Below are 27,509 nucleotides of genomic sequence, written 5' to 3'. Positions count from 1 at the left end.
TAGTTTATAAGAGATTGGATTGAGAAGTTATATTTACAAATATATTTAGAGGGGTTAATATAATTGTTGACTATATAACTTATTTAACTCACACTTATAATGTTGGTTATCATATTTTTATATCAAACAATCTACCATTTATTTTTATTGATAAAATATAACTATTTTGTCTAGACTTCAATCCTTTCTTACATTAAAAAGGAGAGAGTAATAAATAGTAATAAAATGCAAATAATATAAAATACACATGAATTAATATCAAATAATTAATGTAAAATTATAAACTTTATAATTTAAAAATCATATCTTTAATTTAAAAATAATTTGACAATGATATCTTCAATTTTAAAGAGAAATTTGTTAATGTTTTTTTGGTAAAGATAGGAAAGATTACAAAGATGGTTGCAATGAGGATTGAACATAAGCCTTTTCATACTTCTAACTACTCCAACCCCTCCTCATCCAATCACTAGGCTAACCCTAGTGGTTGAAATTTGCTAATATAAACATTCTTTCTTTTATATATAAAAAATAATGTATTAAAATATGTGTGACATATTATTGATCCATGAACCTAGTTTTCTAAGAAAGCCTACAAAACACTACAACATATGAATTTATGGTTATATTTGACAAATATAATATATATACCTATATTTTAATTATAAGCTTAATTCAATTAATAATTTTGATTTGGACATAGAATTGCAATAAGATATATCACTATATTTTTGAAAAAGTTAATCCAATAAAAAAGAGTTTTACCTATTTATTAAACTTAAATTAGTAATTTACTTGATCGACCGGTAACACGCTAATGTAATTTTTTTTGTTAACATTACTAGCTTTTTTAAATGTATAAAAACCCGAATTTAACATGTATAAAAACATAATATTTTCTTCAAAATTAGGTTAAAAACAAAGTCCTTGCAAATTTGAATTTAATTGCGATATCAGTGTAGACATGTATGGATAATGGAAGAGAACAAGGAATCTGCAGTGAAGGAATTATCTGAGACTATTTGATGATTCCGATTTTTTGGTTCCAAAAATTGTAATCAGGTGAGAGTCACGTGCCTCGCAAGCGGGAAAATCTCACTGCGCAACAACTCCCCAAAAAGAAGTGGCGGGAACTCATCAGTCATTTCATTACTCTCTCGTCACTCCACACTCTCCACTCCCTCCCTCTCCCAATTCCGATGAACAAAAACGGCTCCCGGAAGCGCGCGCCGCCGCCGTCGCAACCCCCGCCGGCGAAGCATCCCTCGATGACTCAGGAAGAAGAGTTCATGGACGAAGACGTGTTCCTGGACGAAACCCTCCTTTCCGCCGACGAAGAGTCCCTCATTCTCCGCGACATCGAGCAGCGCCAGGCCCTCGCCACGCGCCTCTCCAAGTGGACGCGTCCTCCTCTCGACGCCGACTACGTCGTCCAATCTCGCAGCGTCGGTGAGTTCATATTTTCCGTTAATTGTTTCGCCTTTCCTCTGGTGCTAGGGTTTTGTTTTCCCCTTCTTATTAGTGGAATTTGATTGGTTTGTGTTTTTCGTGTTTTCTGCTCCTCTTTGTGGCCTTTAGTTTTCCAGCAGCTGGAGATTGATTACGTGATCGGAGAGAGTCACAAGGAGTTGCTGCCGAACTCGTCTGGACCTGCTGCCGTTATCAGAATATTTGGAGTTACTAAGGAAGGTTTGCTCCTGTTTCTGTCTTCTTTCATGCTGCAAAATTCGGTTGCTTAGACAATTGGAGATAATAAGCATTGCTGGTTTGTCGCTTTTTAGTGTTACATGAGGTTCTAGGGAAGAAGGTGATAGGTACAGATTAGTTTAGAGCCTTAGTTAGATAATTGTTAGATTCAGTTAGTTTGTTAGGGCGGCTGGATAATAAGAAATAAGGCATATTGCCTATAAATCGGAGAAAGGTTTGAGTGATTGGGGTATCTTGTCAATTGACAAGAGTTAGGGACTTTGAGCATTGGGAGGTGCAGACCCTTGAAGTTCTGCGATCATACTGTAATCAGGGGAATTTCCCTATTTTCTCAATGAATCTGAATCAGTTTCTATCAGAGGGAAACCTGAATGTCTTATTAAAAGCATAATCAATAGACAGAAATAACAAATAAATGTGAAAGGTTTCATACAAGTACAAATAAGTAGAAATCTGACAATCTATAAATATGTAAGTATGTAAATTATAGGCAATATATGAGTACATAGCTAACCATACAATTTCAGTCTGGTTTTGTAACTGAAAGGAAACCAAACTTATTCGAGTTTTTTATGCCTTTTGGTTGCCAAATTAAGATTTTGCAACCCATACATATAGTTTCTTTGAGTCCAGATATGAAGTGATCAGTGCTTCAAAAAAGGGCCAATTAATACTTTGCCAATCTTGTGCTGAACATATATTTTTAGGGTGGACTATTCATTTGGTTCCTATAGTTGTCCCCATTTTAAGTTTTATTACCTATGTGAGAACAATAAGTTTTAGTCCCCAAACAATTTTATTGGTAGTGATAAACTGCCACAAAGTTTTTGTAACACTTTTATATTGCCAGAAAATTCTCTAGTGTTAACAATGAGGACTGAAACTTATATTTTATGCATATGTAGGGACTAAAGCATAAAATTTGGACAATATAGGGACCAGGTGAATAGTTTAACCTACTTTTTATAGTTGAAATAAAACCCAACATTATGATTGGTCAAGTGGAGCTAGATAGAGTGTGTACTTGATAGGTCACAGGTTTGAACCCCACTCATCTCTTTAGGTGAGGTAAATTTAAGTTCTCTATAAGCGCTCTTTGATGCTAGAGGCTTTCCTTGCCTTGGGCTAGGGCACCATCTACTTTCCCTAAAAATTTTTATTACCAAAAAAACCCTAGCATCATGGAAGGATTTTAAATTATTGCATACCCAGTTTCCTTCTTCCGCAATTCATGATGTTTTACCATTACCTTACCTGTCTCAATCCCCAGAAGTCATCTGTTTCTATAGAACTGGTCAAGTGTTTATTTGAAGAAGTTGGTGTGAAATTATATACGACCCACCATTGTACTCATGATTATGGCTCTCAAGTAACCATGCAGTGCCTTGTAGGAATTATATAATAAATTATAAACTTATATTTTGTTTTTTTGTCAGGACACAGTGTTTGCTGCAATGTTCATGGGTTTGAGCCATATTTCTATGTCTGTTGCCCACCTGGAATGGGTCCAGATGATATCTCCCGTTTTCATCAAACTCTTGAGGTATCTAGTTTAGTACCTGAAAGTAAAATTATTTTTCAGTTTTTAGTCTAGAAAAGGGAACAAGCTTCATTTTTTAAACTTATGAACTGCTTTAATTTACTTGCTTTTGTGTCCTATGATGCTTCAGGGAAGGATGAGAGAAGCCAATAGAAACAGTAATGTGGGAAAATTTGTTCGCCGCATTGAAATGGTGCAGAGAAGGAGTATTATGTACTATCAACAATCCAATTCCCAACCCTTTCTCAAAATTGTAGTTGCACTTCCAACAATGGTTGCCAGCTGTCGTGGTAAACTAAGATATTTTCAGTAGAAATTCTATTTCCCAATATATTAATCAACTTATCAAAACTAGTCCAGAATTACTTGTTTAATGTTTAAGCTACATTCTTGGTTCTTATTGGCTGTACTTTTTATATTGTCAATGGTCATGTCATACACTTAGTTTCATGCATCTTGACACTAGTATGTTTCCATTTTTGTTTTGACAGTGTTGTCTTTCTCATCTGTACTTTACTCATGTATCAATGTTTCTTGCCAATATTTCAAAAATTGGAAGGCATACTTGACAGGGGTATTCAGCTTGATGGTCTGGGAATGAAGAGCTTCTTGACTTATGAAAGCAATGTACTTTTTGCCCTTCGCTTCATGATTGATTGTAACATAGTTGGTGGAAATTGGATTGAAGTTCCAGCTGGAAAATATAATAAGACAGCAAGAAGCTTGTCTTACTGCCAGTTAGAGTTTGATTGCTTGTATCCTCTTTCATGTGGCAATATTAGGCATGATTGTTAAATCGCGTGTTAAATCATAAACTTGTAGAAGTTTACGAGCTTACAAATCCAAAAAGAGACAAATTGCATATAGACTCAGAATCCTCTAAACTCGGATGAAATTGGTGAACTCAGCAACAAACTTGTTAAACTAGTGAGTTTGGGTTCAATTTTACGATTTTAATTTTTTAAAAATACTTGCTGAACCACTCCACCCCCACTGCCCCCCAATTCCATTCGACCTGAAATTGTTGTTTCTCCCAAATTGTTCTCAAGGCAAATGCATGTGGTGCCCCAATACCACTGCTGTTCAAAATTGCCCCTGCAACCATATCTGCTGTTCGACGAAATGCGAACTCTTCTCCATGATGATCCTTATCTTCTGTATTTGTGTTAAATTTGATACATTGTTACTGACATCTTATGGAATTAGGGCTTATTTTCATTATTTTGTTTATTTATGGATAATTTTTACTTATAGTGAGTGTAATATTTTATTATTTATGTTAAAATTTTAGTATTATTTTAATGAGATACAAGTTTACGATTTGAGTTTACGAGTCGAGTTCACTGGTCCTTCACGAGTTTACTTAAACTCTCGAGTTTAATAACCTTGGTTATAGGAATACCAAAATCTTTAGATTTTCCTGTTTTCCCCTTAACAATGTTATAGGTATTCCGAATTGATTAGTCATCCTCCAGAAGGGGAATATTCAAAGATGGCTCCATTCCGCATATTGAGTTTTGACATTGAGTGTGCTGGTCGTAAAGGTCATTTTCCTGAGCCTACTCACGATCCTGTTATCCAGGTTGATTGCCTTCTCTTTCCACACCTGCAAATTCATGACAATGTTATTGTTTTTAAACTGAAATTTTCATTTCTTACAGATTGCTAATTTGGTTACTTTACAAGGAGAGGACCAGCCATTAATTCGTAATGTGATGACCCTTAAATCATGTTCTCCTATCGTTGGTGTTGATGTGATGTCATTTGATACAGAAAGAGAAGTCCTGCTAGCTTGGAGGGTAATATCATCGCGTGTTTAACCATGTTTATAATTATTAGGCATATGAATTTCAATATAACCCCTGAATATGATTCACCAGCCCCCAGAATAAACTATGCTTTTGAGATAAGCTAATTAAATGTCTGACAAATTGCATGTTGTCACATACTAGGATGTTTTATTTAGTGTTTTTAACTTTATCAATGGTTATTGCTATTATCTGACAAATTGCATGTTGTCACATACGGTTTGATGGATGTATTTTTTTTTTCTTGCAGGATTTTATTCGTGAAGTGGATCCAGATATTATTATTGGATATAACATCTGCAAATTTGACTTACCATATCTTATTGAGGTGTTGACTTGACTTTGAGATTAAACAGTACACTTAGAGTTGATAATTGGAAGGTTTTGTTATTAAAAAAGAAGGTTGTGTGCTTGTTGTTGTGGTTACTTTTTTAATGTAATTTAATTTGTTATTTTCTTGCTTTCAGAGAGCTGCGAATCTGAAGATAGCAGAATTTCCAATTCTGGGCCGTATCAGGAACAGTAGAGTTCGAGTAAAGGATACAACTTTCTCGTCAAGGTAAAGAGATATAGTCTTTTGTTATGTTCTTGCTTTCTGTCATTTTTTTAGTTGTGTTCTGCTGGGTAGGTAGGTTTTGTATAGTTTCATCAACTTTAATGACAATAAAAACTTGGTTTCTAGAGTACATCCTGCATCTATTTCCTTAACATTTTCTATGATTTTTGGAATTACTTTGTTTATCCCTTTATTTTCTGACTTTTAATCATTCGGCTATCTGCCTTGTTAATATGTTTTGTAGGCAGTATGGGACCAGGGAAAGTAAAGAAGTTACTGTAGAAGGGAGAGTTCAGTTTGATTTACTCCAGGTTCTGTCATTATTGTTTTGCGTTAATTACCTTGTGCTTGGACAATCCGAGTTTACTGCTTAAGAGGTTTATTTGTTCTGTTTTTTTTTGCAGGTTATGCAAAGAGACTACAAATTAAGTTCTTATTCATTGAATTCTGTGTCAGCCCACTTCCTTTCTGAGCAGGTAAAGTCATGCTTTTTACATCATTTCAAACAATTATTTTCCCCCCTTTATTGTGTGTCTTGGCGCAATGGTAAGGTTGACTTGGAGGTGATGATTTCAAATCCTGGAAAGCCTCTCTGCTTGGGGTATGAGGTTGTGTACATGTATCTACCCTCCGTAGATCCCATAAGGTGGGAGCCTTGTGCACTGGGTCTCCCTTTATCTGTTTTTATTCCTCTATTTTCTGTTTCAAATACATCTGGGAAGTGGGAACTGTTTATGGGACTTAAAGCATTGTTGGAAAGTACAATTAACGCATCTTTTATATTTATATATAAATACAAGATATTTATCTATTTATAATCAAAGAAGTCGTTGCTGATTTATTTGCATAAACTCATGATTTGATGTAAGCACTGGTCATTTCAATTGGATTGCAATGGAGTTGTAACTTGACAGATATACATTTCAAGTGGTCATTTTATTTGCTGTATGTATGTGTGTCTATGTGCTTTTTCTGCATTTGTGACCTATTCTTATGTCTACAATTATCTAAACAGCTTCTTTTGCTGGAATTTTGTATTTGTTCTCGAATATTATTGTGCATGTCAGTTTATTGACTTGGTCACTCCATGTTCTTCATATACTGCAGAAAGAGGACGTTCATCATTCAATTATATCTGATCTTCAGAATGGAAATGCAGAAACTCGGAGGCGCCTTGCTGTGTATTGTTTGAAGGTTTATATTCTGGTTCTTGTCTTGGGGTGCTCTTTGTTGCTGCCTTTTATTTAAATGATTATTGTCCAGTATTTTCATTCTTTTACTTATCAAGTTCTCATTGGCTGGTAAACTTTATGGAGATATACTAGAAGTCAACAATAGTTAGTTTGGAAGTCTCCATTGATGATGAAAATTATGATCTGACTGATAAGCACAACATTTTTGGTTTGCATTTTTTGTTAAAGAACATTTCTGCTAGGAAAGGATTTACTATGTTATTTGGTGGCCCTTGGCTTCTGTCACAAAGTTGTAAACAACTGTTTATTTATTTATTTATTTATTTTTTGTGGGGCAGCAAATGAAACTTTTAACCACTTCATTTTATTGACCATTTCTGCTACCTTTTTATGAGGCTTTAATTTTTCAAGATCACTTAACAACTGACAATTTGCTCAAATATTTTTTTTCTCAATATGAATAGCCAATAGGTTCAATATTTGTGGGCCTAAAATTCTTAACAATGCATTTAGCTTTAAAAAAGTTGCATTGTTTGTGGTTGTTTTACCCAATACCCATTAAGGCGTTGTGTATCAGATAAGGTGAATCCATTATTAGGATATTGCATGCGAGGGAAAACTATGTGCAATAAATTGACCATTCAAAATTCATACTTTGCTTGTCTGCATGCAGGATGCATATCTCCCTCAGCGGCTTTTGGATAAATTGATGTTCATTTACAATTATGTGGAGATGGCTCGAGTAACAGGTGTCCCAATTTCTTTTCTACTTTCCAGGGGCCAAAGCATTAAGGTAAGCAGCATTTAAGTTCCTTATTTTTTCTTCTTCTTATCCATCATTAGAAATGTAGAAAATGATCGACTCATTGAATTTGCAGCAGTAATTGCTTGTTTTCTTTTTCTTCCTTTCCAGGTTCTTTCTCAACTTCTTAGGAAGGCAAGACAGAAGAATCTTGTCCTTCCTAATGTCAAACAGGCTGGGTCTGAACAAGGAACATTTGAAGGTGCCACTGTAAGTCTATTTTCTTTTTCATACTCATTATCTTAAATGGTTAATTGGCGTTTATTTATAGATTCTTTCCACTTTCAGTATATGTACAATTGTACATGCATGTTTGGGTGTATGGATATTCTAATATGAAATGAAATATGTTGTATTAGCTACCCAGTTATACAACTTTTCCATACCTTGTATTATCTAAGAGTTTTATTTATATTTTTTGTAACCACAAATTAGATTATATACTTGATTGACGCATGAATGGAGTTAAAAATTCAAAGGCTTATATTATTCTTTAGTTGTTTACTCCAAGATTGCTTTGCATCAAGGTTGTCAGGGATTTGGCAAGCATACCAAAATTACATAGTACTTAAGTAGTAAAGTTGGCAAGACCAAGTATCGTTTCCCGAGAGACTTATGTAATACTCACTCAAATTCAATTCAATACTATTAAGGTTAAAAGTATATTGAATGTTTGTTTGCAAGAATTTAAAGGACTTAATTAAAAAAACAAGCAAAAATTGTATTTAAAGAACTGTTAACATGGAGTTTTGGTGTGACATATAACTAACAACATGACATAATGTGTTACGTCCAATTAACTTGTCATGTTAATAGTTAGCATGCGATGTCAGCTGCCAACTAACAACATCATTTGATCATTTTACAATGTGACAAAATGTGCAAATTTTTTAAAGTTGGATGGCAAAATGTCTAATATCAAAAGTGGGATTCTGATCTTCCACGTGAAATTGTGGGATCATGATCCCTAGCTAGCGAGGCAAGTGGACCCAAAATTTTCCGGTTGGGAGCTGAGACATTTTAGAATTTGTGCTTTAGGACCTTAGTCAACTCCACAAAATCATTTTGAAAGGTGAGGACTGAGGACCGACCAAACTTTATTAGGACTACATTGTCCATATTTCTAGTTGATGTGGGATCTCAAATCCATGAGAGCCAATATCCTGATGACTGCACTTTACAATGCTACAACCTGTTTGGTTAGCCTCTCCGTAGGTAGCCGTTTTCAAGACATTGACAACCAACTTCGATATGCCACATTAAAGGCATGCTAGGGTGACCACGATTAATACAATTTTCTGACACCCCCCTCATGCCCTGGCTATGAGCTTGGAGTGTGACAATGCAGGTGGTTTATAATGGATCTCAAATAGATTCTGATATCAACTTGAAAAATAACTGAAGAACTGAATATAATTTGATTTGAGTGTAATAAAAGCTCTAATTTCCTTTCACTCTGACTAACTACCGAATATTCTAACTGTTGATACTTTACACTAATTTCTCTAACAGCATTTTAGACCTGTTTGATTTGAGAAAATATTTTTGTTTCCTGTTTCCAAGGATTTGTAATTATTTGTGAAAACTGAAATGAAAACAAAAAAAAAACCTCAATGAATGAGGCCCTTAGCTATCGATAGAAATTTCAGTTGTTAAAAGTGTTCATATGTTATGTACTGTTCATGCAATACAAGAAAAAATTGAAAACATGCTCAAATTTCAAGTATGGTTATGCATGGAGATCTACTACATAAGTTTTGGAGTTAATGTGCTACATCTTTCCTTTATTTGCCTTTGGATGTTTCAGTTGTCTAGCTGTTGCCATTTGATGCATGATTTTTGAACTGTACAACTTGCAGGTATTGGAGGCAAGGGCGGGATTTTATGAAAAACCTATTGCTACTTTAGATTTTGCATCCTTGTATCCATCTATTATGATGGCCTATAATTTATGTTATTGCACTCTGGTAAATATTTCATCTTTTTTTTAGTTTTGCCTTTAGTTTTTGAGTTTGTTGTTTCTTTAAAAATATTTATGAATAGGACTTTATTTATCAGATTAGTTCAATTTGTATGGGGTAACAATTGGTAGGTTTTTATTTTATTTTATTTTTACTGTTCTTTAAGGTGACTCCAGAAGATGCTCGCAAGCTTAACATCCCTCCAGAGTCTGTGAACAGAACTCCATCTGGGGAAACATTTGTTAAATCAAATTTGCAGAAGGTATGTTGCTTGCGTAACTTACTATTTCACTTTTTGCTTTAAGGCTCTATGATAATTTCATTTTAGAGGTTAATGCTTATATGAAGTTGAGGCACTGATGTAATGAGAATAAATTTAGGGAATACTTCCTGAAATTCTTGAAGAGCTATTAACAGCCCGGAAAAGGGCAAAAGCAGACTTGAAGGTATCCATTCTGTTCTTGTGAAAATTGACTTTCGATTTAGATTATCTTACAGCCAGCTGTAGTGTTTGATTAATTCCAAATTCACTAATTGAATTCCATATGTTATTAGTTATCTCTGCCTGTACATGATTTCTCTCCTCCATATTTCTACTTCAGGAGGCAAAAGATCCCCTTGAGAAGGCAGTGCTAGATGGTAGACAGCTGGCCCTGAAAGTAAGCTGTTTGTTGTTTTATATCTGTTTTCCTTGTCCTTTTCCCTTTTGATATTTGTTCAGTTCTCTCTACTGCATAGTGTGTACTAATAACTGCTAATTCTTAGTAACATTTTAAAGTCCATTTCTATTTTCTTTTGGTCAGATTAGTGCAAATTCCGTGTATGGGTTTACAGGGGCTACCATTGGTCAGTTACCATGTCTAGAGATATCATCAAGTGTAACAAGCTATGGTATTGCTTTTATCTTAGTCTTTGTTACTGTGTAATTTTAAAGTTATCCTTTTGTCAAATTGAAATAACATCTCCTTTGAGTTCTTACCGTCATGTGGATTGGATTGGATGTCTTGTAAAGGTCGACAAATGATTGAGCACACAAAAAAACTCGTGGAAGATAAATTTACAACACTTAATGGCTATGAACACAACGCTGAGGTATAATATTTAGAATTTTCTTGTTTTGATGCCTATGGGATTTCATGGATTAGTTAGATGGTGAAGCTATCTTAGGTGTCTTTATTTGTCCTTATTGCTGCATCTTGGCCTGGGGAATTTGACATTGAACCAATATAAAACTTTCTATCCTTGCCAATAAATTTTACACTTTCAGTTATGCATCTGCTTTCTAAAATTTAATGTAGTCAAGTCATATTTTTGTGCTTTACTACCATAATCAATTGGCCAGATGACTTACATAGTAATGTAATTCTTGCTACTAGGTAATATATGGAGACACAGATTCAGTCATGGTACAATTTGGTGTGTCTGCCGTAGAAGAGGCAATGAACTTGGGGAGAGAAGCTGCTGAATATATTAGTGGAACTTTCACAAAAGTAAGTTCATTTTGCGTTTCATTTTTTCTTTAGTCTAAGTTTGAGAAGTATGCTAGCCTGTGTAAGTGATTAAATCCTGAAAATTGTTTTTTTTTTTCCTTGAAAAAGGAAATTGTTTTTTATGGATCACTTGTACTCATTATGTATGGCAAAATGTTCCTTTTTTATTTTCTCCAAACAATAAAGTAAGAATTGATTCTTTTGTTTTTGATTATCACGAGACATCAATAAAGATGAGCCTCCCATGGCTTGCAAAACAAAGTATTTTCAATTTACTTATTCCAGTCATTTCCCAAATTCTTCAAATATGGAATAAAAAGATGCATAGTTTTCCAAATAGTTTAGATTCAGCAATTATGATGTTATTTAAGTCATTAACATACACGGTAATTACAACTTCACATAATTTGCAAGCTAATCTAGTGGTAGTGTACAGAGAGATGAGGAGCAACAGTGCATTGGTCCTTGTAATTCAGGAACTTGCATTAATGTGTAACGTTAGATGTTGAAGCAGTAGCAGTCTTGGCCTGCAGAATTTTTAAGTTTCAGCTTCAGATATCTAAAATTTATTCTATCAACCAATTAAAAAAATAAGAAAAGAAATCCTCAGCTTAGATTTTCTTGAGACTTCATTCCTGTTTAAATTTGTTTGAATTTGATTTATTATTTAATTTGTTACTTTCTTATGTCCTTATGTAATTGTTGTCTTTTTGATTGTGAAGCCCATCAAACTAGAATTTGAGAAGGTTTACTATCCATATCTCTTGATCAGCAAGAAGAGATATGCTGGTTTGTTTTGGACAAAACCAGACAACTTTGACAAAATGGACACTAAAGGTAAACATTACTCTTTACTTTCCTGTTGCTTTGTTGAAGTTTCTCTAATACTAAATTTGCATTGAGCAGGTATTGAAACAGTTCGAAGAGACAATTGTTTATTGGTCAAAAACCTGGTGAACGATTGCCTTCACAAAATACTGATCGACAGAGACATTCCTGGGGCAGTTCAGTATGTCAAGACTGCAATTTCAGATCTTCTCATGAATCGCATGGATTTATCACTTCTGGTCATTACAAAGGTGAGAATTCTATTGAATCCACAGACCACCGAATGGTCTTTTATGGCTATTTTCTTTTTGTTGAGCATGCAGATGTTTGATGTGAGTGCGCAACTAGAATAATTCTTTTTGAACAAAGCACTAACATGCTTGTTTTAATAGGGTTTAACGAAGACAGGAGATGATTATGAAGTAAAGGCAGCTCATGTTGAACTTGCTGAAAGGATGCGCAAGGTTGGCTAGATGTACATTGGTGGTTCTGTTTTTTTACTATTTTATTTTTTGTAAAAATGAGATTCCTTTGGAACTGGAAAAACAAGGCAGTGTTATAGTATATTATCATTTGCACTATATGTGCCAAAACATGAAACCGACATTAGAAAAAGCCATGAATTACTTTTAATCTACATTGCATTCTATATTCTTTGCTCAGGTCCTGTAATTGGATTTTATGTTTCTAATGTTTGGTGAGTTATTTGTGAAACTATACAGTATTTGTCACTGCTCTGAAAGATTTTATATTTATGATTTTAGGCTTATTGAGCTTATCAGTTGTCATGTCTCCCTTAAGCCATAAACTTTTTTGTTTTTGCAATTGACAGCGAGATGCTGCCACTGCTCCAAATGTTGGAGATAGAGTACCTTATGTTATTGTTAAAGCTGCAAAAGGTGCAAAGGTAATACCACATGTCACCCTCTTTTTTTGAAGATTTTTAGTAATCTGTTTAGATTTTCTCTAGACTAACCTGTGTTAGAAAATCAGGCATATGAGAGATCAGAGGATCCTATCTATGTGCTAGAGAACAACATACCAATAGATCCCCAATACTATCTTGAGAATCAAATTAGCAAGGTTGGTCTATTAGATGTTTCAGATTTCTCCAATGTTTACTGTTCTTTATTAGATCCATTTTTATTGCAGCCAATTCTGAGAATTTTTGAGCCAATTCTGAAGAATGCTAGCAAGGAACTTCTCCATGGAAGCCATACAAGATCTATTTCTATTTCTACCCCGTCAAACAGTGGCATATTGAAATTTGCTAAGAAACAGCTTACGTGCATTGGTTGTAAAGCTTTACTTAGGTATCTATTTTTTTCTCTCTTAATAGTGACTTTAGGCTCTATGACTTTCTTGGCTGATATTACTTTTACATATTACCTTTTCTGTGTTTGCTTCATTATATTTTAGTAAATAGAAGATACAGGAAATACAAAGAATTAACATTTATGCACATGCTAACTTATTCAATAGCCAGGCTGCATATTTCAGAGGTTTTCTCTTCGCTTTAAATTTATAAGAAACATAGTCCAGCACAATATTATGGAGTAATTATGAATTTGCTAGTTGCAACTTAAGAAGATCTGTGCTTTATGGAAGTGAACATAAGACCCTGCCAAAAATAGCACATATGTAATAGAGGCGAGACTCCTTCAGACATTATGTTAATGAACATGTGAGAATTTTTGGGCATCTTAGTGAGAAAGAATAATTGATTTATTTAATTTCATATCCTCTGTAAATTTCTCTCTTTTGAACAATGTTTTTGTAGATACTACCTAGATAGCATTTTGCATAGGAGGTGCGATTGATCTGTGTGCATAGGTAGGTTATAATAATATTTTTTTGTTGCATTTGGTTCAGCAATGGTCATCACACTCTCTGTTCACATTGCAAAGGAAGGGAAGCTGAGCTGTACTGTAAAACAGTAGCTCAAGGTAGGCATCTGTTGAGCACTCTGTTCAATTTCAAATGGTTTTGTTGTACTGTATGGTTCCTGGTATTTTTTGTTTGAAAAAACATGTGGTGTGACTGCAGTGTCTGATCTGGAGATGCTTTTTGGGAGGTTGTGGACACAGTGTCAGGAGTGCCAAGGTTCACTTCATCAGGATGTTCTCTGCACAAGGTATGTTCACCATTTTGTGAAATTTGTCACTCAGGGTACTTTGCTGGTTGGGGTTCTCAATTTTTTGGCTTTAAGAGGCACCATATTATAGTATTAAATAAATCACATCCTGGGGTGGAGTCACAGGGCTTGTTTACTGATTTGGCATAACATGCGTCAAATTATTGTGGTGCCTTGGTGTCTTCCCATCTGCTCTTGCGGATTGCGTTCAAGAACGTGCAATTTAGTTGTGGTTTTTCATTGTTAGTTCGCTACCGCTGACTTTTCAAGAACTATTGTGTTGCAGTCGGGATTGTCCAATTTTCTACCGACGGAAAAAGGCACAGAAAGATATGGCCGAAGCAAGGTCGCAATTGGACCGATGGAACTTCTAAGATTTTGTTAAGGTCCTTTTTTTCTCTCTTTCGTCTTATCACCTGTAGGAATTTAACCCATTAATAGCTGTAACATTATTCCTTTCATCTCAGGGAGTAGTCATATTTTATATAGTAAAACTAAAAAAATTGAGGCATTATGAATTTTGTCAATCATAACTGGATTGAATTCTGAGTATCATTTGAAATTTCTATACTTTTTTTGGGTACTTATATCCACATGCACGTCCATTCCATACCAGGTCTGTTTGTTGGGTTGACATAATAAATAACTTCCAATTGTAGGTATCGTTAAATTTGCTAGTTTTGGGAAGGAGAACCTCTAGGACAAGCTCTTGTGACCGTATTTCTACCACTGGAGGAGATACATGTAGCCAAGAGCCTAGCTTTTGGTTCAGTTCATGTGCAGAATTTGCGTTGCGGATCTCGGAAGCCAATGGACGCTCCGCAATCCTGACATTTATAAGTGAGAGTAAACCCAGAATTTGCTAATCGAAAGATTCGTGTGGAATCCTCGAATGAGAATTTAGTTATCGGATGACATCAGCAGTAACTACTGGACTATTTTGATGTTCACAAAAATATAGTTCGATGCAAAGCAGTCTTTTCATGTCAGTGAGATGAGATTTGTAGATGCTTCCCTAGAGAGTAAGAGGGTGTTCTAAAACAATTAGTCGAGTGAGTTTTTATCATATCATAGTAATTGACATTTGCCTCATGTTCCGATAATGTTTTGGTGCGTGATTAATATAACAGTTTCAACCAACACAAGTCAGATTGCTAGTTTATTTTGTATATAAATATAACAAGACACTTTGTGGAAGGCAGTGTTTTTGCGTAAATAATTTTTAACCCAAAATGGAATTAATATAAGTAGCTTCTATATTTTTTATGCTTCTAGAACTAGTTTAAAGTTAAACCAATAAGAAACAAGGTTAAATATTGTATGTATCTGTCGGAGCCACCCTCGTATGTTCCTGGATAACTTCCGTTTTACCAAGTATGTCATAAATTTATTTTTGGTAACTAGGAAATAGTACGTCAATCTCCGGAATTTAACGAGACATTTTATTAAAGAATTTTACACCCAAAATATCTGTACATCACATTCTGAAAAGGTTAAGAGATATTTAAGCCATCATGTATGACGGAAATACATGACGTAAAAACCTGAGTCAAGTGTACAATCGCAAGCGAGTTGTGATTTGCATCCGGCACATAGGGCATGAAGATAATGTCGAGCCACACTCTTTGCAAGTCTACATCATCATAAAGGGAAAATCAATGTTCGATTTAAATGCAGATAAAACACGGACATGCATTTGTTTCTCTTCACATACAGGTGAAAATAGAATACCTTTTTTAACCATTTAGTACTTTATTAGGTAGTTTTTCCAATATCATACGAATGTTGAATGAAAAATGTTAACAACACAATCTCTAACACTCTTTTAAACACTTTAATGAGTTAAATTTTATTGAAAAATACTAAATTTGATAAAATCTCACCATATTTAATGATTCTTTTTTGATTTTGTAATTTTTAAAAAATTATAATCAATAAAAGTGTGTTAGGAGGAGTGTATTAAAAGGAGTGTTAATAGCACTCCTCATATGTTAAATAATCTTTTAATTTGTAAATAACAGTATTTTGAATTTGGCTGTCTTTAAGTTATATAGTTATATGCATTATCACAGTAGTCTTACAAAACAAACCACATTAGGCCCTCGTTCTTTTTGTCATTCTTTTAGTTCTTAAATAAAGTTATTTGTCATCACTTAAATCCTTCATAAAAACTCGTGTGATGACATTTTCGAATTTTGAAGGATTAGTGACATTATTCTGAATTAGCTTAATTTAAGAAAAATCATTTATTTTTGCCAAGCTTCCTGAGATTTTAAAAAATAAATGACTATTTCTTCATAATTAATTTTCAAACATGCCTAAAATCTGTGTTGTGCGCTAACAGTATCTCCTAGTTGACATTTGAAAATTATTTCCGTTAGTGATATAAATTACTAGTGAGTTTTATTTCTTAAAATTTTTAGGTTTAATTGTGTTTTTGATGTCTTAAATATTGTAATTGTGCAATCTTAATTCCTAAGATTTTAATCAAATAATTTTAGTTCTATAAGTATAACAGTTATACAAATTGAATACATTCCATTAAAAATTTAATAATTTTAAAATATTATATATATATATATATATATATATATATATATATATATATAATGTTTTAGAATTATGCAATAGTAGACCTATTTAAATTACATATATTATAATTTTCATTTATGTATCAAATGATATATATTATTAGTATTATAATATTGATAAATTAATATCGATCATATTATTATTATATTTATAGGTAAATTAATACTTACATAAATATAAATTAGTATATATTAATATGCTTTTATAAGAAAATAATTATATTAGAGAAAAATTAATTAGAAATATCGATATATCATGTTATCCATTAGTGTTACATTTTTAATGGATCTTACAATTGGAACACTCTAAACTAAAATTGTCCAATTAAATATTTAGGAATCAAAATAACACAAGTGCAATAGGTAAAGGATTAAAATTGCTCAATTAAATGTTAAGGGCTAAAATTGCACAACTATATTTAAGAGACAAAAATGTATTTAAACCAAGTTTTCAAACATGTTCAGGAGTTGAATCCTAACAAATATGCTTAAAGACCCAACTATCTACTATGTTGGGTTTTGTAGGTGAGCGACGGATTAAGTTTTTTCTAAGAAACTAATTTGGTAGCAAAATCTCTTATTTGGTGATAAAGTCTGAGGTAATAATATCGCGACCATAATTTTTTAACTAATGTGGTAAATCAGGTAAATTTAGATGATGAAATTAAGAGTTCTCTTTATCAATTTGTCAAAAAAAAAATTTTCCCACCCTTCCCCTCATGTTTTCTGAATCTATCCTTGAACATGATAGTGTTAAAATGTTTACTTATTTATTTATTTGATTCGAGCAGGGGACGATCATCCTTTTCATTTTCCTTTGAAATTTCATCAAAAGTACGAGATCTATTGAAAAGGATAATGATATATGTAATCTACCCATCTAGTCGATTTTTCTTCTTACTTTTGTTATCGAGTACAAGAAATTAGAATATGAAAATATAACCTAAATTCCCTTCAATTTCTACTATTCACCCAAAATTAGCTATAAACAATAATAGGTTCATTAAACAGACTTACCGTATGACCACATCCAAAAGCCATGTCCTTCGGATTGGTTAGGCAAACGGGGCATACCTTGAAAAAAGGAAAGACATTAATTTCATAGGCTCAGTGATCTCAACATGAATCTATGGGAATAAAAATTAAGCTAACAGGGAGGAGCGAGGAACACATACTGGTTCGGCACCAGCTGGAGCCGTCGGTTCCACTGGTTCAAAATTTGTCAGTTGAGGAATCGCGAAGCGTGCATTATCATGATCTATTACTTCCTTGGGTGGAGGGAGAGGTCTTTTATGTGGATGAAGAACTGATTCTCTACTACATCAGATGGATTTGACAGTCAGGGATCCTTGAATACAATAGACTTATCATACCTTTAATTCAGGGCTTACTCGGTAAGTTGTATATTTAGAGCTGCTCGATACTGAAATGGAATTTCCATAAGGGCAGCAAGGGCAAATGCTGCTTCCTTCTTTGATGCTTCTGTGTTCTCGGACATGATCTTTGTGAAGTTCACAAACTAAGGGAATAAAAAGGAAAACAAATTAGTTAATATACCATTTCATCAATAAAAGAAGGAAAATAATAATAATAAAGGAATTAAGAATGGGTTATTGAGATTATCCAGTCCTTTAGTCACACTTTCAAACTGATCACCACTAGTTTACATACCAAGGTATTGTTATTTTCACAGAAGAGCTCTAAGAACAATTACTAGTGCCAGATTGGTGTTTTAAGTGGAGCATGAAATTGAAGGATTACTAGTTTTAATTTTTATGTCAGGAAGCCTTAGAATTAGCATAATAATTTATACAACAATTTTCACAGAACTACAAAATACTTGGCTAATATATTTTTCAATTCTTTGTTAACAACCTAAAAAATTGTCACTTTCACATTGAAGAATTAAAAATAAAAATGGTAGAATGTTGCCTTACGAGATTTGGATATGTTTAGAGAAGACTTGTAGAAATCCCTATTAGGAGAGTAAATTATATTGAAGGTAGCCAAATTGCTAGATGTAGGATATAGAAAAAAACTATATTCAAAAACCTTTAAAAGGATTTAGAGGTTAATGATTTAACTATAAACATGGTTTACAAAAATTATCTGACATTATTTGGTCTATGCAACCAATTCCACCTAGTGGGCAAAGGCTTGGTTGTCATCCACATCTAGGAATTTAAATGTGCTCAACCTAACAATAAAAGATGTGTCTCTCCTACTTTTTTATTTAGGTGAATTGCATTTTCTTTTGAGGAACTTCGTATTAGCGAGCCTCCGGAGACATTTTCCCTCTCTACAACTTTTAACTGTCACTGGCAACTCATTTTGAACACCCTATTGCCAATTTTAAGACCTTAGAAAATTAAAACTATTAAAACTAAAGTTTTAACACTAATTATTTTGGAAATTTTCCCAAAAATCTTCATTTTATCTTATAAAAGCCCTAAATCTGAAACTAGGGGTTCAAAACTAGTTGTTAATGACGCCGAGAGTAGTAGAGAGAACATCTAACCCTAAAAGGCTCGCTTAAATAAAATAAACTAGAGCAAAATATATGTTAATCTCTCTCGAGAGGGCAGTGTAATTTATTTTAAAATAGAAGACATTGTAATTTAAATATTTTTCTCAAAGGAGGGAATGAAATTTACTTTTTTCTTTTTGTAGAAAAAAGATTATGTTTTTAACATTCATACAAGTTTAAAGATTAAAAACTAAAAGTAGTACAGACTTTAAAATACACTTAAATAAACTATCGACTGGAACCTGGATGGAAATTTAGTGAATGTTATGGATAGAATTTTAAATAAGTGAAAAAAAGGAAAAAGGTTTATCATCGTAACCCATGTCGTCCTTGCTTCATTTTAGACATTAGGTAAACCTTCTTTTTTTTTTTGAGAGAGGAGACATTAGGTAAACCGTGTTGGTAGTCATTTAATATTTATGATTTATTAATTTCAAGACAATAGATCTCCATATTGTCTGTCTCGAGTCTCGACTAACAGAACAGCTTCATAAAACATTTATTTCCCTAATATCCAATTATTACAACCTATGATATTGGTTTAGCTGAAGTGCTATCAAGTTTGCCAATGTCATGCCAAACTCTAATCCTTCTTATCTCCAACTATCAAAGGTAAAGTTACCATGAAAACAGACAATATTGAACTTTCAAGTGCTATCAAGTACCTGAAAGTTGTCAAATAAGCGCTCAGTAATGTTATCATCAAAGTGCTTCATCTCATCCCATGGTCCATCTCCAACTCCAACCAAAATAATTGACAGAGGATAGTGACTGATAATCAAAACTGCTCCACATTTAGGACAGATACATAAACAACAAGAGGTTACAAAAGAAGTTGGTCTACCTTGCAGCAACGATAGAACTAATGGTAGCTTGTTCTTGTGGACTAAGCTTCCCACGTGGTGTATCTGGATTTCTGGTAACCTAAAAAAAGAAGACATTTTAGAAAAACCAAAAAGAGAAGTAGAATAAAACAATTTAATCATGCCATGACCAGAAAATAATGGCAAAAAAAAATGGATAAAACCTGTCCATCAGCAATAATGACAAGAACGTGATATTGACCATTGTTTCTTTCCACGATGTCAATTGCTGCATCGATTACAGGGGCAAATGATGTTGGACCTGTAAATGAGGGAAGTGTTATAATTAAAAAGAAGATGCACCAACTGAAAAATCAATGTAGTCTTTTTGCATATAAACTCCCCAAATACAACTGGTCAAAATTAGGGATTTAGCCAGAGAATGATGAAAGAAAAATAACAAACTCCTACTAATAGAATATAATATTGGGTGTGTGATGATGGATTAAAAAATTACATCGAACTAATCCTTACTCTTAATCCTAATTGAATAAAGAAATATAATGAAATAAAAGAACACTTGCAACATATCATTTAAGATACTCTAAAATAATTTAAGATACAATAATCACATTATAAGCTATTTTCAATGTATTCTAACGTGCTCCCCCACAAGCTAGATCTTCCTAATGTAAGTTTGTAATAATTAATCCCAGAAAATAAACTAAATATATAATGTGCCAAACAATGTAAGATGAGAAAAAAAGACGTCCCACATTAACATTACAAGAATGAGCAGTTATCAAAGATAGTGTTGCTTGTGAATAGGTTGAGTGTCAAGGTATGGTGGTTTTCTGCTAAGATGGTGGAAAGAAACTGCCTCCAAAATACGAGAAATGGGTTCTTGGGTATAAGAGGAAGTTTACGCGAAGATAGGTTAGCCTTTTACTTACTCATTGAATGTTTAGGTAATAGAACTCTCTTTGTCGACTGAAACACCACTCATAAGAGATCATCTAAGATATGTTAAAATATTCCAAGATACAATGCTAATTTAAGTTGATATTTAATAGATAGTTTACGTTTTTAACACAACTAAAGAGTTGAACTCTACAAGAAGGCTAAAATAAGCCTACCCGCACCAAGATGAGTAGTTGGAAGAGATCTTCAGCTAAAGATTTTGAAATTTCTCTCCAGCCAAACGCACTACACTCGAGCTGAAAAAGAACAACACCAAACCACCTTATTCTCCTTAGAGTCCTTTCTTCTCCCTAACCACGATATTGGATAGAAATGAAGAATACCAAATAAGGTGCACAGAATCAAGATTATCCAGACAGTACAAACTCCTTACTTTATGAATCAAGTTACTTCACATTTCAAGTTTTTTTTTTTTCTTTTCTCTTTTGTAATATCTCGAGCACATAACATAAATGTCAGGAGAAAGGGCACTACAAGGCCTATGCACAGTAGCAACTCATTACTGTTATGATCTTATTTTGTACCACCAATCCACCATCCAAGCAAAAACCTTAACCTTAGAAGGAGCTTGGGCAAATCTGAAAAAAGTTGTCAAAGTAGAGTTTACGGAGATGACATAGAATTAGAAATTGGGAAGTCTATACAGGAAATATCCTGCAGCATCTTCAGTCAAAGAGCTCTTCCGGTTTATGTTAGCCAAAAATGTATAGAATTACCATAGCATCAAACAGGTCTAGAACCAGTAGCTCATCCTCTATCATTGTTCTTAACAAGGATTAGGTCCCAATTAACGGACCCTGGGTTCAGAGGCAAGTAAGAATTTAAACTTATGATGAGCTTAGTCATACACAATAAATCATAATACACTTCCTGCCCTCTCTCTCTCTCTTGCAAAGTCAAATATTTGTCACATAATTGAAAAATATAACCGGCAAGGAACAGAATGTCGTAAAACAAACCTGACAGTTTCAAGTATGGAACAATCTCTCTGTAGCGTGCAAGTACATCCTCAAAACCATGACAGAATCTATTATCATGATAAAAACTGAACACATTCTGATCATGTGTAGAAGCTACAAAAGTAAATTCGCTGAAATCAACAGAAGAGATAACACAGAACATTTGTCTAACTTCAGAAACAGCTACTCACCATCACCAAATCCAAAACACGGTATCAGATTATCTTCATCAAAGGAAGACAGAGTACGGCCAATGATGGATATTGCTTGCTCATATGGATTAGGAGTGTTTCCAATATGATGAAGGCTTTTTCGATGGAATGAGTGCTTGCCTACGATTACCAAAGTGAGACTTTTCTATATTCACTGACATGTATACATTACAATATTAATTTCATATCGAAAAGGAAATGGAATAACCTGTCCACTCATTGCTTTTGGTGAAGTCAATACCAACTATTAAATTTGAAGATTCTAAACCAGCATTTCTCAGAGCAGAAACAACCTGAAATATATCTTCTATAAGCATGATACCTCTACAAATACTTATGACTTAGCATGAACATCAGCCCAGGTACAGTCAATCAAGTTAACCAATATTGATTACCCTTATTCCACTAAAATCGCTATTGCCTATCCTCTCTAAATGACTAAGCAAAAGTAGCAGTGGTAACCTGATCCAGTGAACTGAAATGATCAGCTATATATGTGGGTTGCCGCTTATGTTGATGGCGAGTGTTTCCTGAACTCCCACCATAAGTAGAGGATTGATGATAGCTTGTATCTGATGAGTTCCCAGCATAAGAAGATGGTTGATGATATGTAGTATTCTCCACATTCCCAGCATAAGGTGAGGGTTCATGATAGCTATCATTCACTGAATTCCCAGCATAAGATGGGGGACGTTGGTAAAAATTATCTTGGGATTCATACATTGATTCCGTATTACCCATATTTACAGGCCTGCTACCAGCAACATCAACATAAGTAAATAAACAATAGACAATAGAGGTAAAAAAAATAGGATTAAAGCGAATTAAAGCAAAAACCACAGCACCCGAAGCGACACCAGTTCTTTGTCAATAATAAAATATCACAAGAAAACAATATCATTAGCATATATATTCTGGTGTCATTTTCAGCAGCTCATGCAACAAATTAACATCTTCATTATGTTTTTTCAACATGAAATTTATTACGACTTCCTTCTAATGATTCCCAAAGTAGAGCCAAAATGTGGTTAAATCTCAACATTCGAGCAAACACGGCAGTCACATACAGTACTAATTACGAAATAAATCATCAGTAATAAGACCAACGTCGCCATAAACACTTTTGTGCTTCCACTCGTAATACCTAACAATTTGCGACCTAAAATCGAAACGCAAAGTTACATACCTCTTCTCTCTAATCAAGCATTCATAGCTAGTCCAATAACACAAGCAATGACTACAATAACTATAACACAAGCAAACGCTGTTCCGCGTCCAACTTGTTCTGCTCCTAAGATCGAAGCCAAAATCACGACGACTTTCAATGACCAAAGAAAAAACCGATAGGATCGAAAATTCCACAGCAACAGTTGCATCCAATTCACAACATCAACGATCACAAACTCGAAACGACACCGTAATGCCGGAATCAAATTCGCCTGAATCGGCGGTGATAGCGGTCAATTATCAGCTACGTAGAACTATTATCATCATTAAAAGAAGGAGAAACATAGAAAGGAAAACGCGAGAATCGGAATTCAAAGTTCACCTCGTCGAATTTCTTAGCGCGGAATCCTAAGCTCCGTTGCAGAGTTTGCGTTTGACGCTTCGGTGTATGAGGGAACAGAAATGTGATGATGGCCATTTTGTTTTATTAGAATATATATTATTTTTGTTAAGCCTCTCTTTGAGGCGTGTACTCGTGGAAAAGTGAAAACCACTTCCCTTCGTGTTTTTCTTGGCTTTCAAGTTTCAACCGAGGTAGTTGCTTGCTCCAAAGGTGCGTTATCCATCTGAGTCAAAGCTTTTTACGAACTTTCCAACTCACCTTTTCTGGACCACTTCCAAAATCTCTTCTCTTCAAATAAAAAAAAAAACACGCGACAAACGTGGTGTAATGTATATTTCTAAGAAATAATATTTTATTAAGTTAACTTAGAAACCCTTATTAAGATAGGTTTTCTATAAATAAAAAAATAAGTCATGAATGAAGCTAATCTAAATTTCATTGGAGTATACCTCAATTAATTAAATAAGATCTAAGAATTGTAAGGATGAAACTCATATCTTTTATGAGTTCAATTATATTTTATTAATCGATAATGTGTAAGTATTTATAAAGTCTTGTTGACTTATTATGATGCTAACAAGTTATCTAAATTTTTTTACATTAAAAAAAGTTATACTCATTTCCTGAATGTAGTCTGATGATATTTTGAATGGATTAATATAAAAAATTTCTCTCCCCCAATTGTTTATTATTTTGAACTTATTTTTTCTCTTCTAAGATTCGTATATTACCATTTTCAAAACGAAACAGCTTAAAATTGACTCAATGATATAGAATTAAGATAGATATGGAGTTGACATAAAATACATAAAGTCTTCAATTTAAAGGTTGTTATTATTGTAATTTTGATATAAAAAAAAATGCCCCATTTTATATCTAAGAGAAAAGATTGAAAAAAATATAGGGAGGTGAAATAGAGAGACACGTAACTGTGTCTAGTTGAATTAAAAAATTGAGTCTGGAATTCTAAAGAGGACATGCATGACTATATATGTATGTTTGATTTCGTGTTAGAAATTCACAAAACTGTGTTCGTTTTTTTAGATTTGGTGTTTTGGGATGTGTATTCTTTTTTTTTTTTTTAATGATAAAAAAACATGTTCTAGGTCTACATGTAGAATGTGGATTCTCTTTTAACCAGTTGACCCTTTTTAAATCAACGCAGTGGTTCCCTTTGCCAGGTTTGCTTGGGTGCACGTTTTGGTTATTTTTGTAGCATTTCAGGACTTGCATGTTTACGTTGGGTCCCAAACATTTGTTCCTGCAGAAGATTGACCTACTTGCCACAACTCATTGCATAATAATATATTGAAAGTACACCACCTAAAATCTTTTGATAAGTCAAGTTTGTCGCCTAATAGAACCCAGAATTGAATATTATCTTTACTTTGCAAGCCTGCCACATGATATTAACAACGCGTTTGGTAAAAACAAAAAATAATGCAGAACCGCAAAAAAAGTGGTAAGTCACTATTCACCTTCATTTGATGCAGTGATAGTTCGTGAAATTGTGAAGTAATGCGAGTAAATTTTGAATATGCAGAAGAATAAAGAAATGCGTCAAAAAGTACAACATAAACAATTATGTGGTAAACTATAATCAATTATGCAATTTTTTTAACATACATTTTTAACACACTTTGTTATCCCCTCTTCTAACAAAATACACACATAAAAAAAATTGATTAGCACTTCGGTGCTAATTGATTACATTCCCTAAAATAATTAAAATGATAATAAAGTCTCCTCTCTCCCACTATTCCAATAATGAAAAATAATTTGACTAAAAAAATAATAAAATAATTATTATTATAACAATAATTTTTATTTATCATCCATGTTTCAATTTTCAAAAATGATAGTAAATAGTTAATAAAATAATTTTTTATTATATATAATTATTATAAATTATTTTGTATTATAAACACAATACTTCTTCTCTTATATTCTCTGCCAACATGACAAAAATTTTAATTGAGAATTTAGATTTATATATTTACTTAGTAGAAACAAAATTAGTAAACTTTACAACTTTCATATGATAACAACCTTTATAAATAGAATATTAAAATGGATCATTTCGCAATGCAATCTTTATGGAAAAGAAAAATAAATAAGAATAAGAACCTATCTCTTAAAAGTTAAAATAATTAGTAGTTCTTAAATGAAAATGAGTCTCAAAAAATTAATTACAATCCTTCAATATTGATAAAATAAACTGACTTTTTAAAAAGAAAATTATAATATTAGTATTAGTTAAGTATTTACCTAAAAATAAGTATTGGCTCACTTTCTTAACTCGTGTCTAAGTTGTTTCAAATGTTCAAGTTGTGTTAAAGAAATATCTAAGCCAAAATAAAAATAATAATTAATTGTGACATAATAAGAAGTAGAATTGTCAAAATGGGTTTAACTCATGGATCAACTTGGTCTACCTCGAAAACAAGTCAAGTCGGGCTAAAAAATCAAGAACTTCATAATTAGTCAAAAAATCCAACTCGGCCCACTTTTAACATAGCCCACCCAGGTTGAACCCATGATGGGTATGGTTGTCTACCTAACCCATTTACATCTCTATTAGCCCAACCAACCAATGGTCCACTTAACCACTTATTGTTATATATGTATTATTTTAACAAGGTATCATTTTTTTTTATAGATGAAGATAAAGTTGATATTAAATTACATAAAATTGATAAGGATTTATTTACTCAAATCTCTAATGAGGTTTAATATTGACGAATAACCACTCCAATGTGTAACGACCCGACTGGCCACTACACTCACAACCACAGCGCACCGAAAACACTAGACAGAATAGAACGAGTATATAAATATAGGATCTAGAATATAAGTATATACAAATGTCCCAATCCGACTAGAGTTAGGGTGTACAACACAAAAATACATCCAAAGCCACTATGCCAAGTGGCTGAAACAAACAAAGCATCAAAAGGAGTCAGCTCCACCTACCAGCTACAGATACACCACCTATCCCTGCTCTGCTCCCATACATAGTATGATCATTGCAGTCCAATCACATGGAAACAAAAAAAGGGTAAGCTAGCATAAAAAGAAACCATATATAGGAAGATTTAAGTAATAAGAACAACTACAATTATCAACACTTCATCAATATGCATCCCGTCAATTCTTACAGCATAATCATCCATAAGCATACAATGTGTCGTCACGCATATCAACTCAGAGATCTCCTACAATAACTCAGCCTTACGGCCTACAACAACTCAGTCTTTTGGCCTACAACAACTCAGTCTTTCGGCCTACAACAACTCAGCCATCACGGCCTACAGCAACTCAGCCAACATACAACACAACACAACACATCATCTTACAACACATCAACACATCTTACAACAATATTCATCTGATACAGCCCAACATCATCAACATCATTATCTACTAGTCACCACATCATATTTATCTATTTCAACTCATCTTATCATAAAATAACATTAACCAGCAAATATTAAAATCTCATCTCCACGCCCGGTGTACTCCGGTTCAAGTCACGCCCAGCGCGGTTCAAGTCACGCCCAGCGCGGACCAGCTAGAGACCCACATTCGCAAGCACGCCCGGTGTGACACCCTCTACCCCAACATTAATACACAAAATACTATCTTATTGTATTTGAGTAAATAAAATCTTTCATAATTTGATACCATCTTTCATGTATAAAACAATTGTCTCAAACATCATAAAGTAGAAGATTCACATTCGTAATTCATAAATCATAGAAAGTCGTCTTGTAAGTATTAAGATTCAAGAAAATCATATAAAAGAAAATATAGATTAATTCCAGCAAAGGTGGCAGTGCCTCCTAGT

At 33.5% G+C, this 27,509-nt stretch overlaps 2 protein-coding genes across 5 annotated transcripts in view; one reads left to right on the top strand and one right to left on the bottom strand.

Moving 5' to 3' along the window:
- Window positions 1-15,216, top strand: part of LOC109808737 (DNA polymerase delta subunit 1) — a 41,148-nt gene extending 25,932 nt beyond the window's left edge. Inside the window, exons 3-33 of the mRNA XM_083076511.1 lie at window positions 1,063-1,449; window positions 1,579-1,689; window positions 3,144-3,250; window positions 3,378-3,537; window positions 3,807-4,002; window positions 4,694-4,829; window positions 4,909-5,046; window positions 5,306-5,383; window positions 5,523-5,614; window positions 5,856-5,922; window positions 6,016-6,087; window positions 6,719-6,805; window positions 7,478-7,597; window positions 7,718-7,816; window positions 9,466-9,573; window positions 9,734-9,829; window positions 9,948-10,013; window positions 10,170-10,226; window positions 10,371-10,458; window positions 10,580-10,659; window positions 10,944-11,057; window positions 11,780-11,894; window positions 11,964-12,136; window positions 12,278-12,349; window positions 12,718-12,792; window positions 12,879-12,968; window positions 13,038-13,198; window positions 13,758-13,831; window positions 13,932-14,019; window positions 14,306-14,405; window positions 14,679-15,216. Coding sequence (XP_082932637.1) covers window positions 1,063-1,449; window positions 1,579-1,689; window positions 3,144-3,250; window positions 3,378-3,537; window positions 3,807-4,002; window positions 4,694-4,829; window positions 4,909-5,046; window positions 5,306-5,383; window positions 5,523-5,614; window positions 5,856-5,922; window positions 6,016-6,087; window positions 6,719-6,805; window positions 7,478-7,597; window positions 7,718-7,816; window positions 9,466-9,573; window positions 9,734-9,829; window positions 9,948-10,013; window positions 10,170-10,226; window positions 10,371-10,458; window positions 10,580-10,659; window positions 10,944-11,057; window positions 11,780-11,894; window positions 11,964-12,136; window positions 12,278-12,349; window positions 12,718-12,792; window positions 12,879-12,968; window positions 13,038-13,198; window positions 13,758-13,831; window positions 13,932-14,019; window positions 14,306-14,393 — 3,395 coding nt within the window. The 3' untranslated portion in view covers window positions 14,394-14,405; window positions 14,679-15,216. The remainder of the gene's footprint in view (window positions 1-1,062; window positions 1,450-1,578; window positions 1,690-3,143; window positions 3,251-3,377; window positions 3,538-3,806; window positions 4,003-4,693; window positions 4,830-4,908; window positions 5,047-5,305; window positions 5,384-5,522; window positions 5,615-5,855; window positions 5,923-6,015; window positions 6,088-6,718; window positions 6,806-7,477; window positions 7,598-7,717; window positions 7,817-9,465; window positions 9,574-9,733; window positions 9,830-9,947; window positions 10,014-10,169; window positions 10,227-10,370; window positions 10,459-10,579; window positions 10,660-10,943; window positions 11,058-11,779; window positions 11,895-11,963; window positions 12,137-12,277; window positions 12,350-12,717; window positions 12,793-12,878; window positions 12,969-13,037; window positions 13,199-13,757; window positions 13,832-13,931; window positions 14,020-14,305; window positions 14,406-14,678) is intronic.
- A 222-nt stretch (window positions 15,217-15,438) lies between these two features.
- LOC109807454 (E3 ubiquitin-protein ligase RGLG3) lies at window positions 15,439-23,846 on the bottom strand. 4 transcript variants are annotated; one of them, XM_020369972.3, is made up of 13 exons: window positions 23,642-23,846; window positions 23,279-23,573; window positions 22,555-22,843; window positions 22,301-22,385; window positions 22,072-22,212; window positions 21,881-21,994; window positions 20,165-20,262; window positions 19,982-20,061; window positions 19,803-19,908; window positions 18,002-18,129; window positions 17,786-17,927; window positions 17,628-17,684; window positions 15,439-15,652 (listed from the first exon to the last, which is right to left on the bottom strand). In XM_020369972.3, exons 3-13 carry the CDS (start codon window positions 22,831-22,833, stop codon window positions 15,569-15,571), a joined length of 1,314 nt encoding a protein of 437 aa, XP_020225561.1. In that variant the 5' UTR covers window positions 22,834-22,843; window positions 23,279-23,573; window positions 23,642-23,846; the 3' UTR covers window positions 15,439-15,568. The 4 variants fall into 4 exon arrangements, with proteins under 4 accessions (XP_020225561.1, XP_020225560.1, XP_020225559.1 ...); XM_020369971.3 differs by having other exon boundaries at window positions 23,279-23,531; XM_020369970.3 differs by lacking the exon at window positions 23,279-23,573 and having other exon boundaries at window positions 23,642-23,845.
- Window positions 23,847-27,509: the final 3,663 nt, after the last annotated feature.

The sequence above is a fragment of the Cajanus cajan genome, chromosome 6 (assembly GCF_000230855.2).
Source record: "Cajanus cajan strain Asha chromosome 6, NIPB_CcT2T_4, whole genome shotgun sequence".
NCBI classification, from domain to species: Eukaryota; Viridiplantae; Streptophyta; class Magnoliopsida; order Fabales; family Fabaceae; genus Cajanus; species Cajanus cajan.
This window is presented reverse-complemented; position numbering and strand designations above follow the sequence as displayed.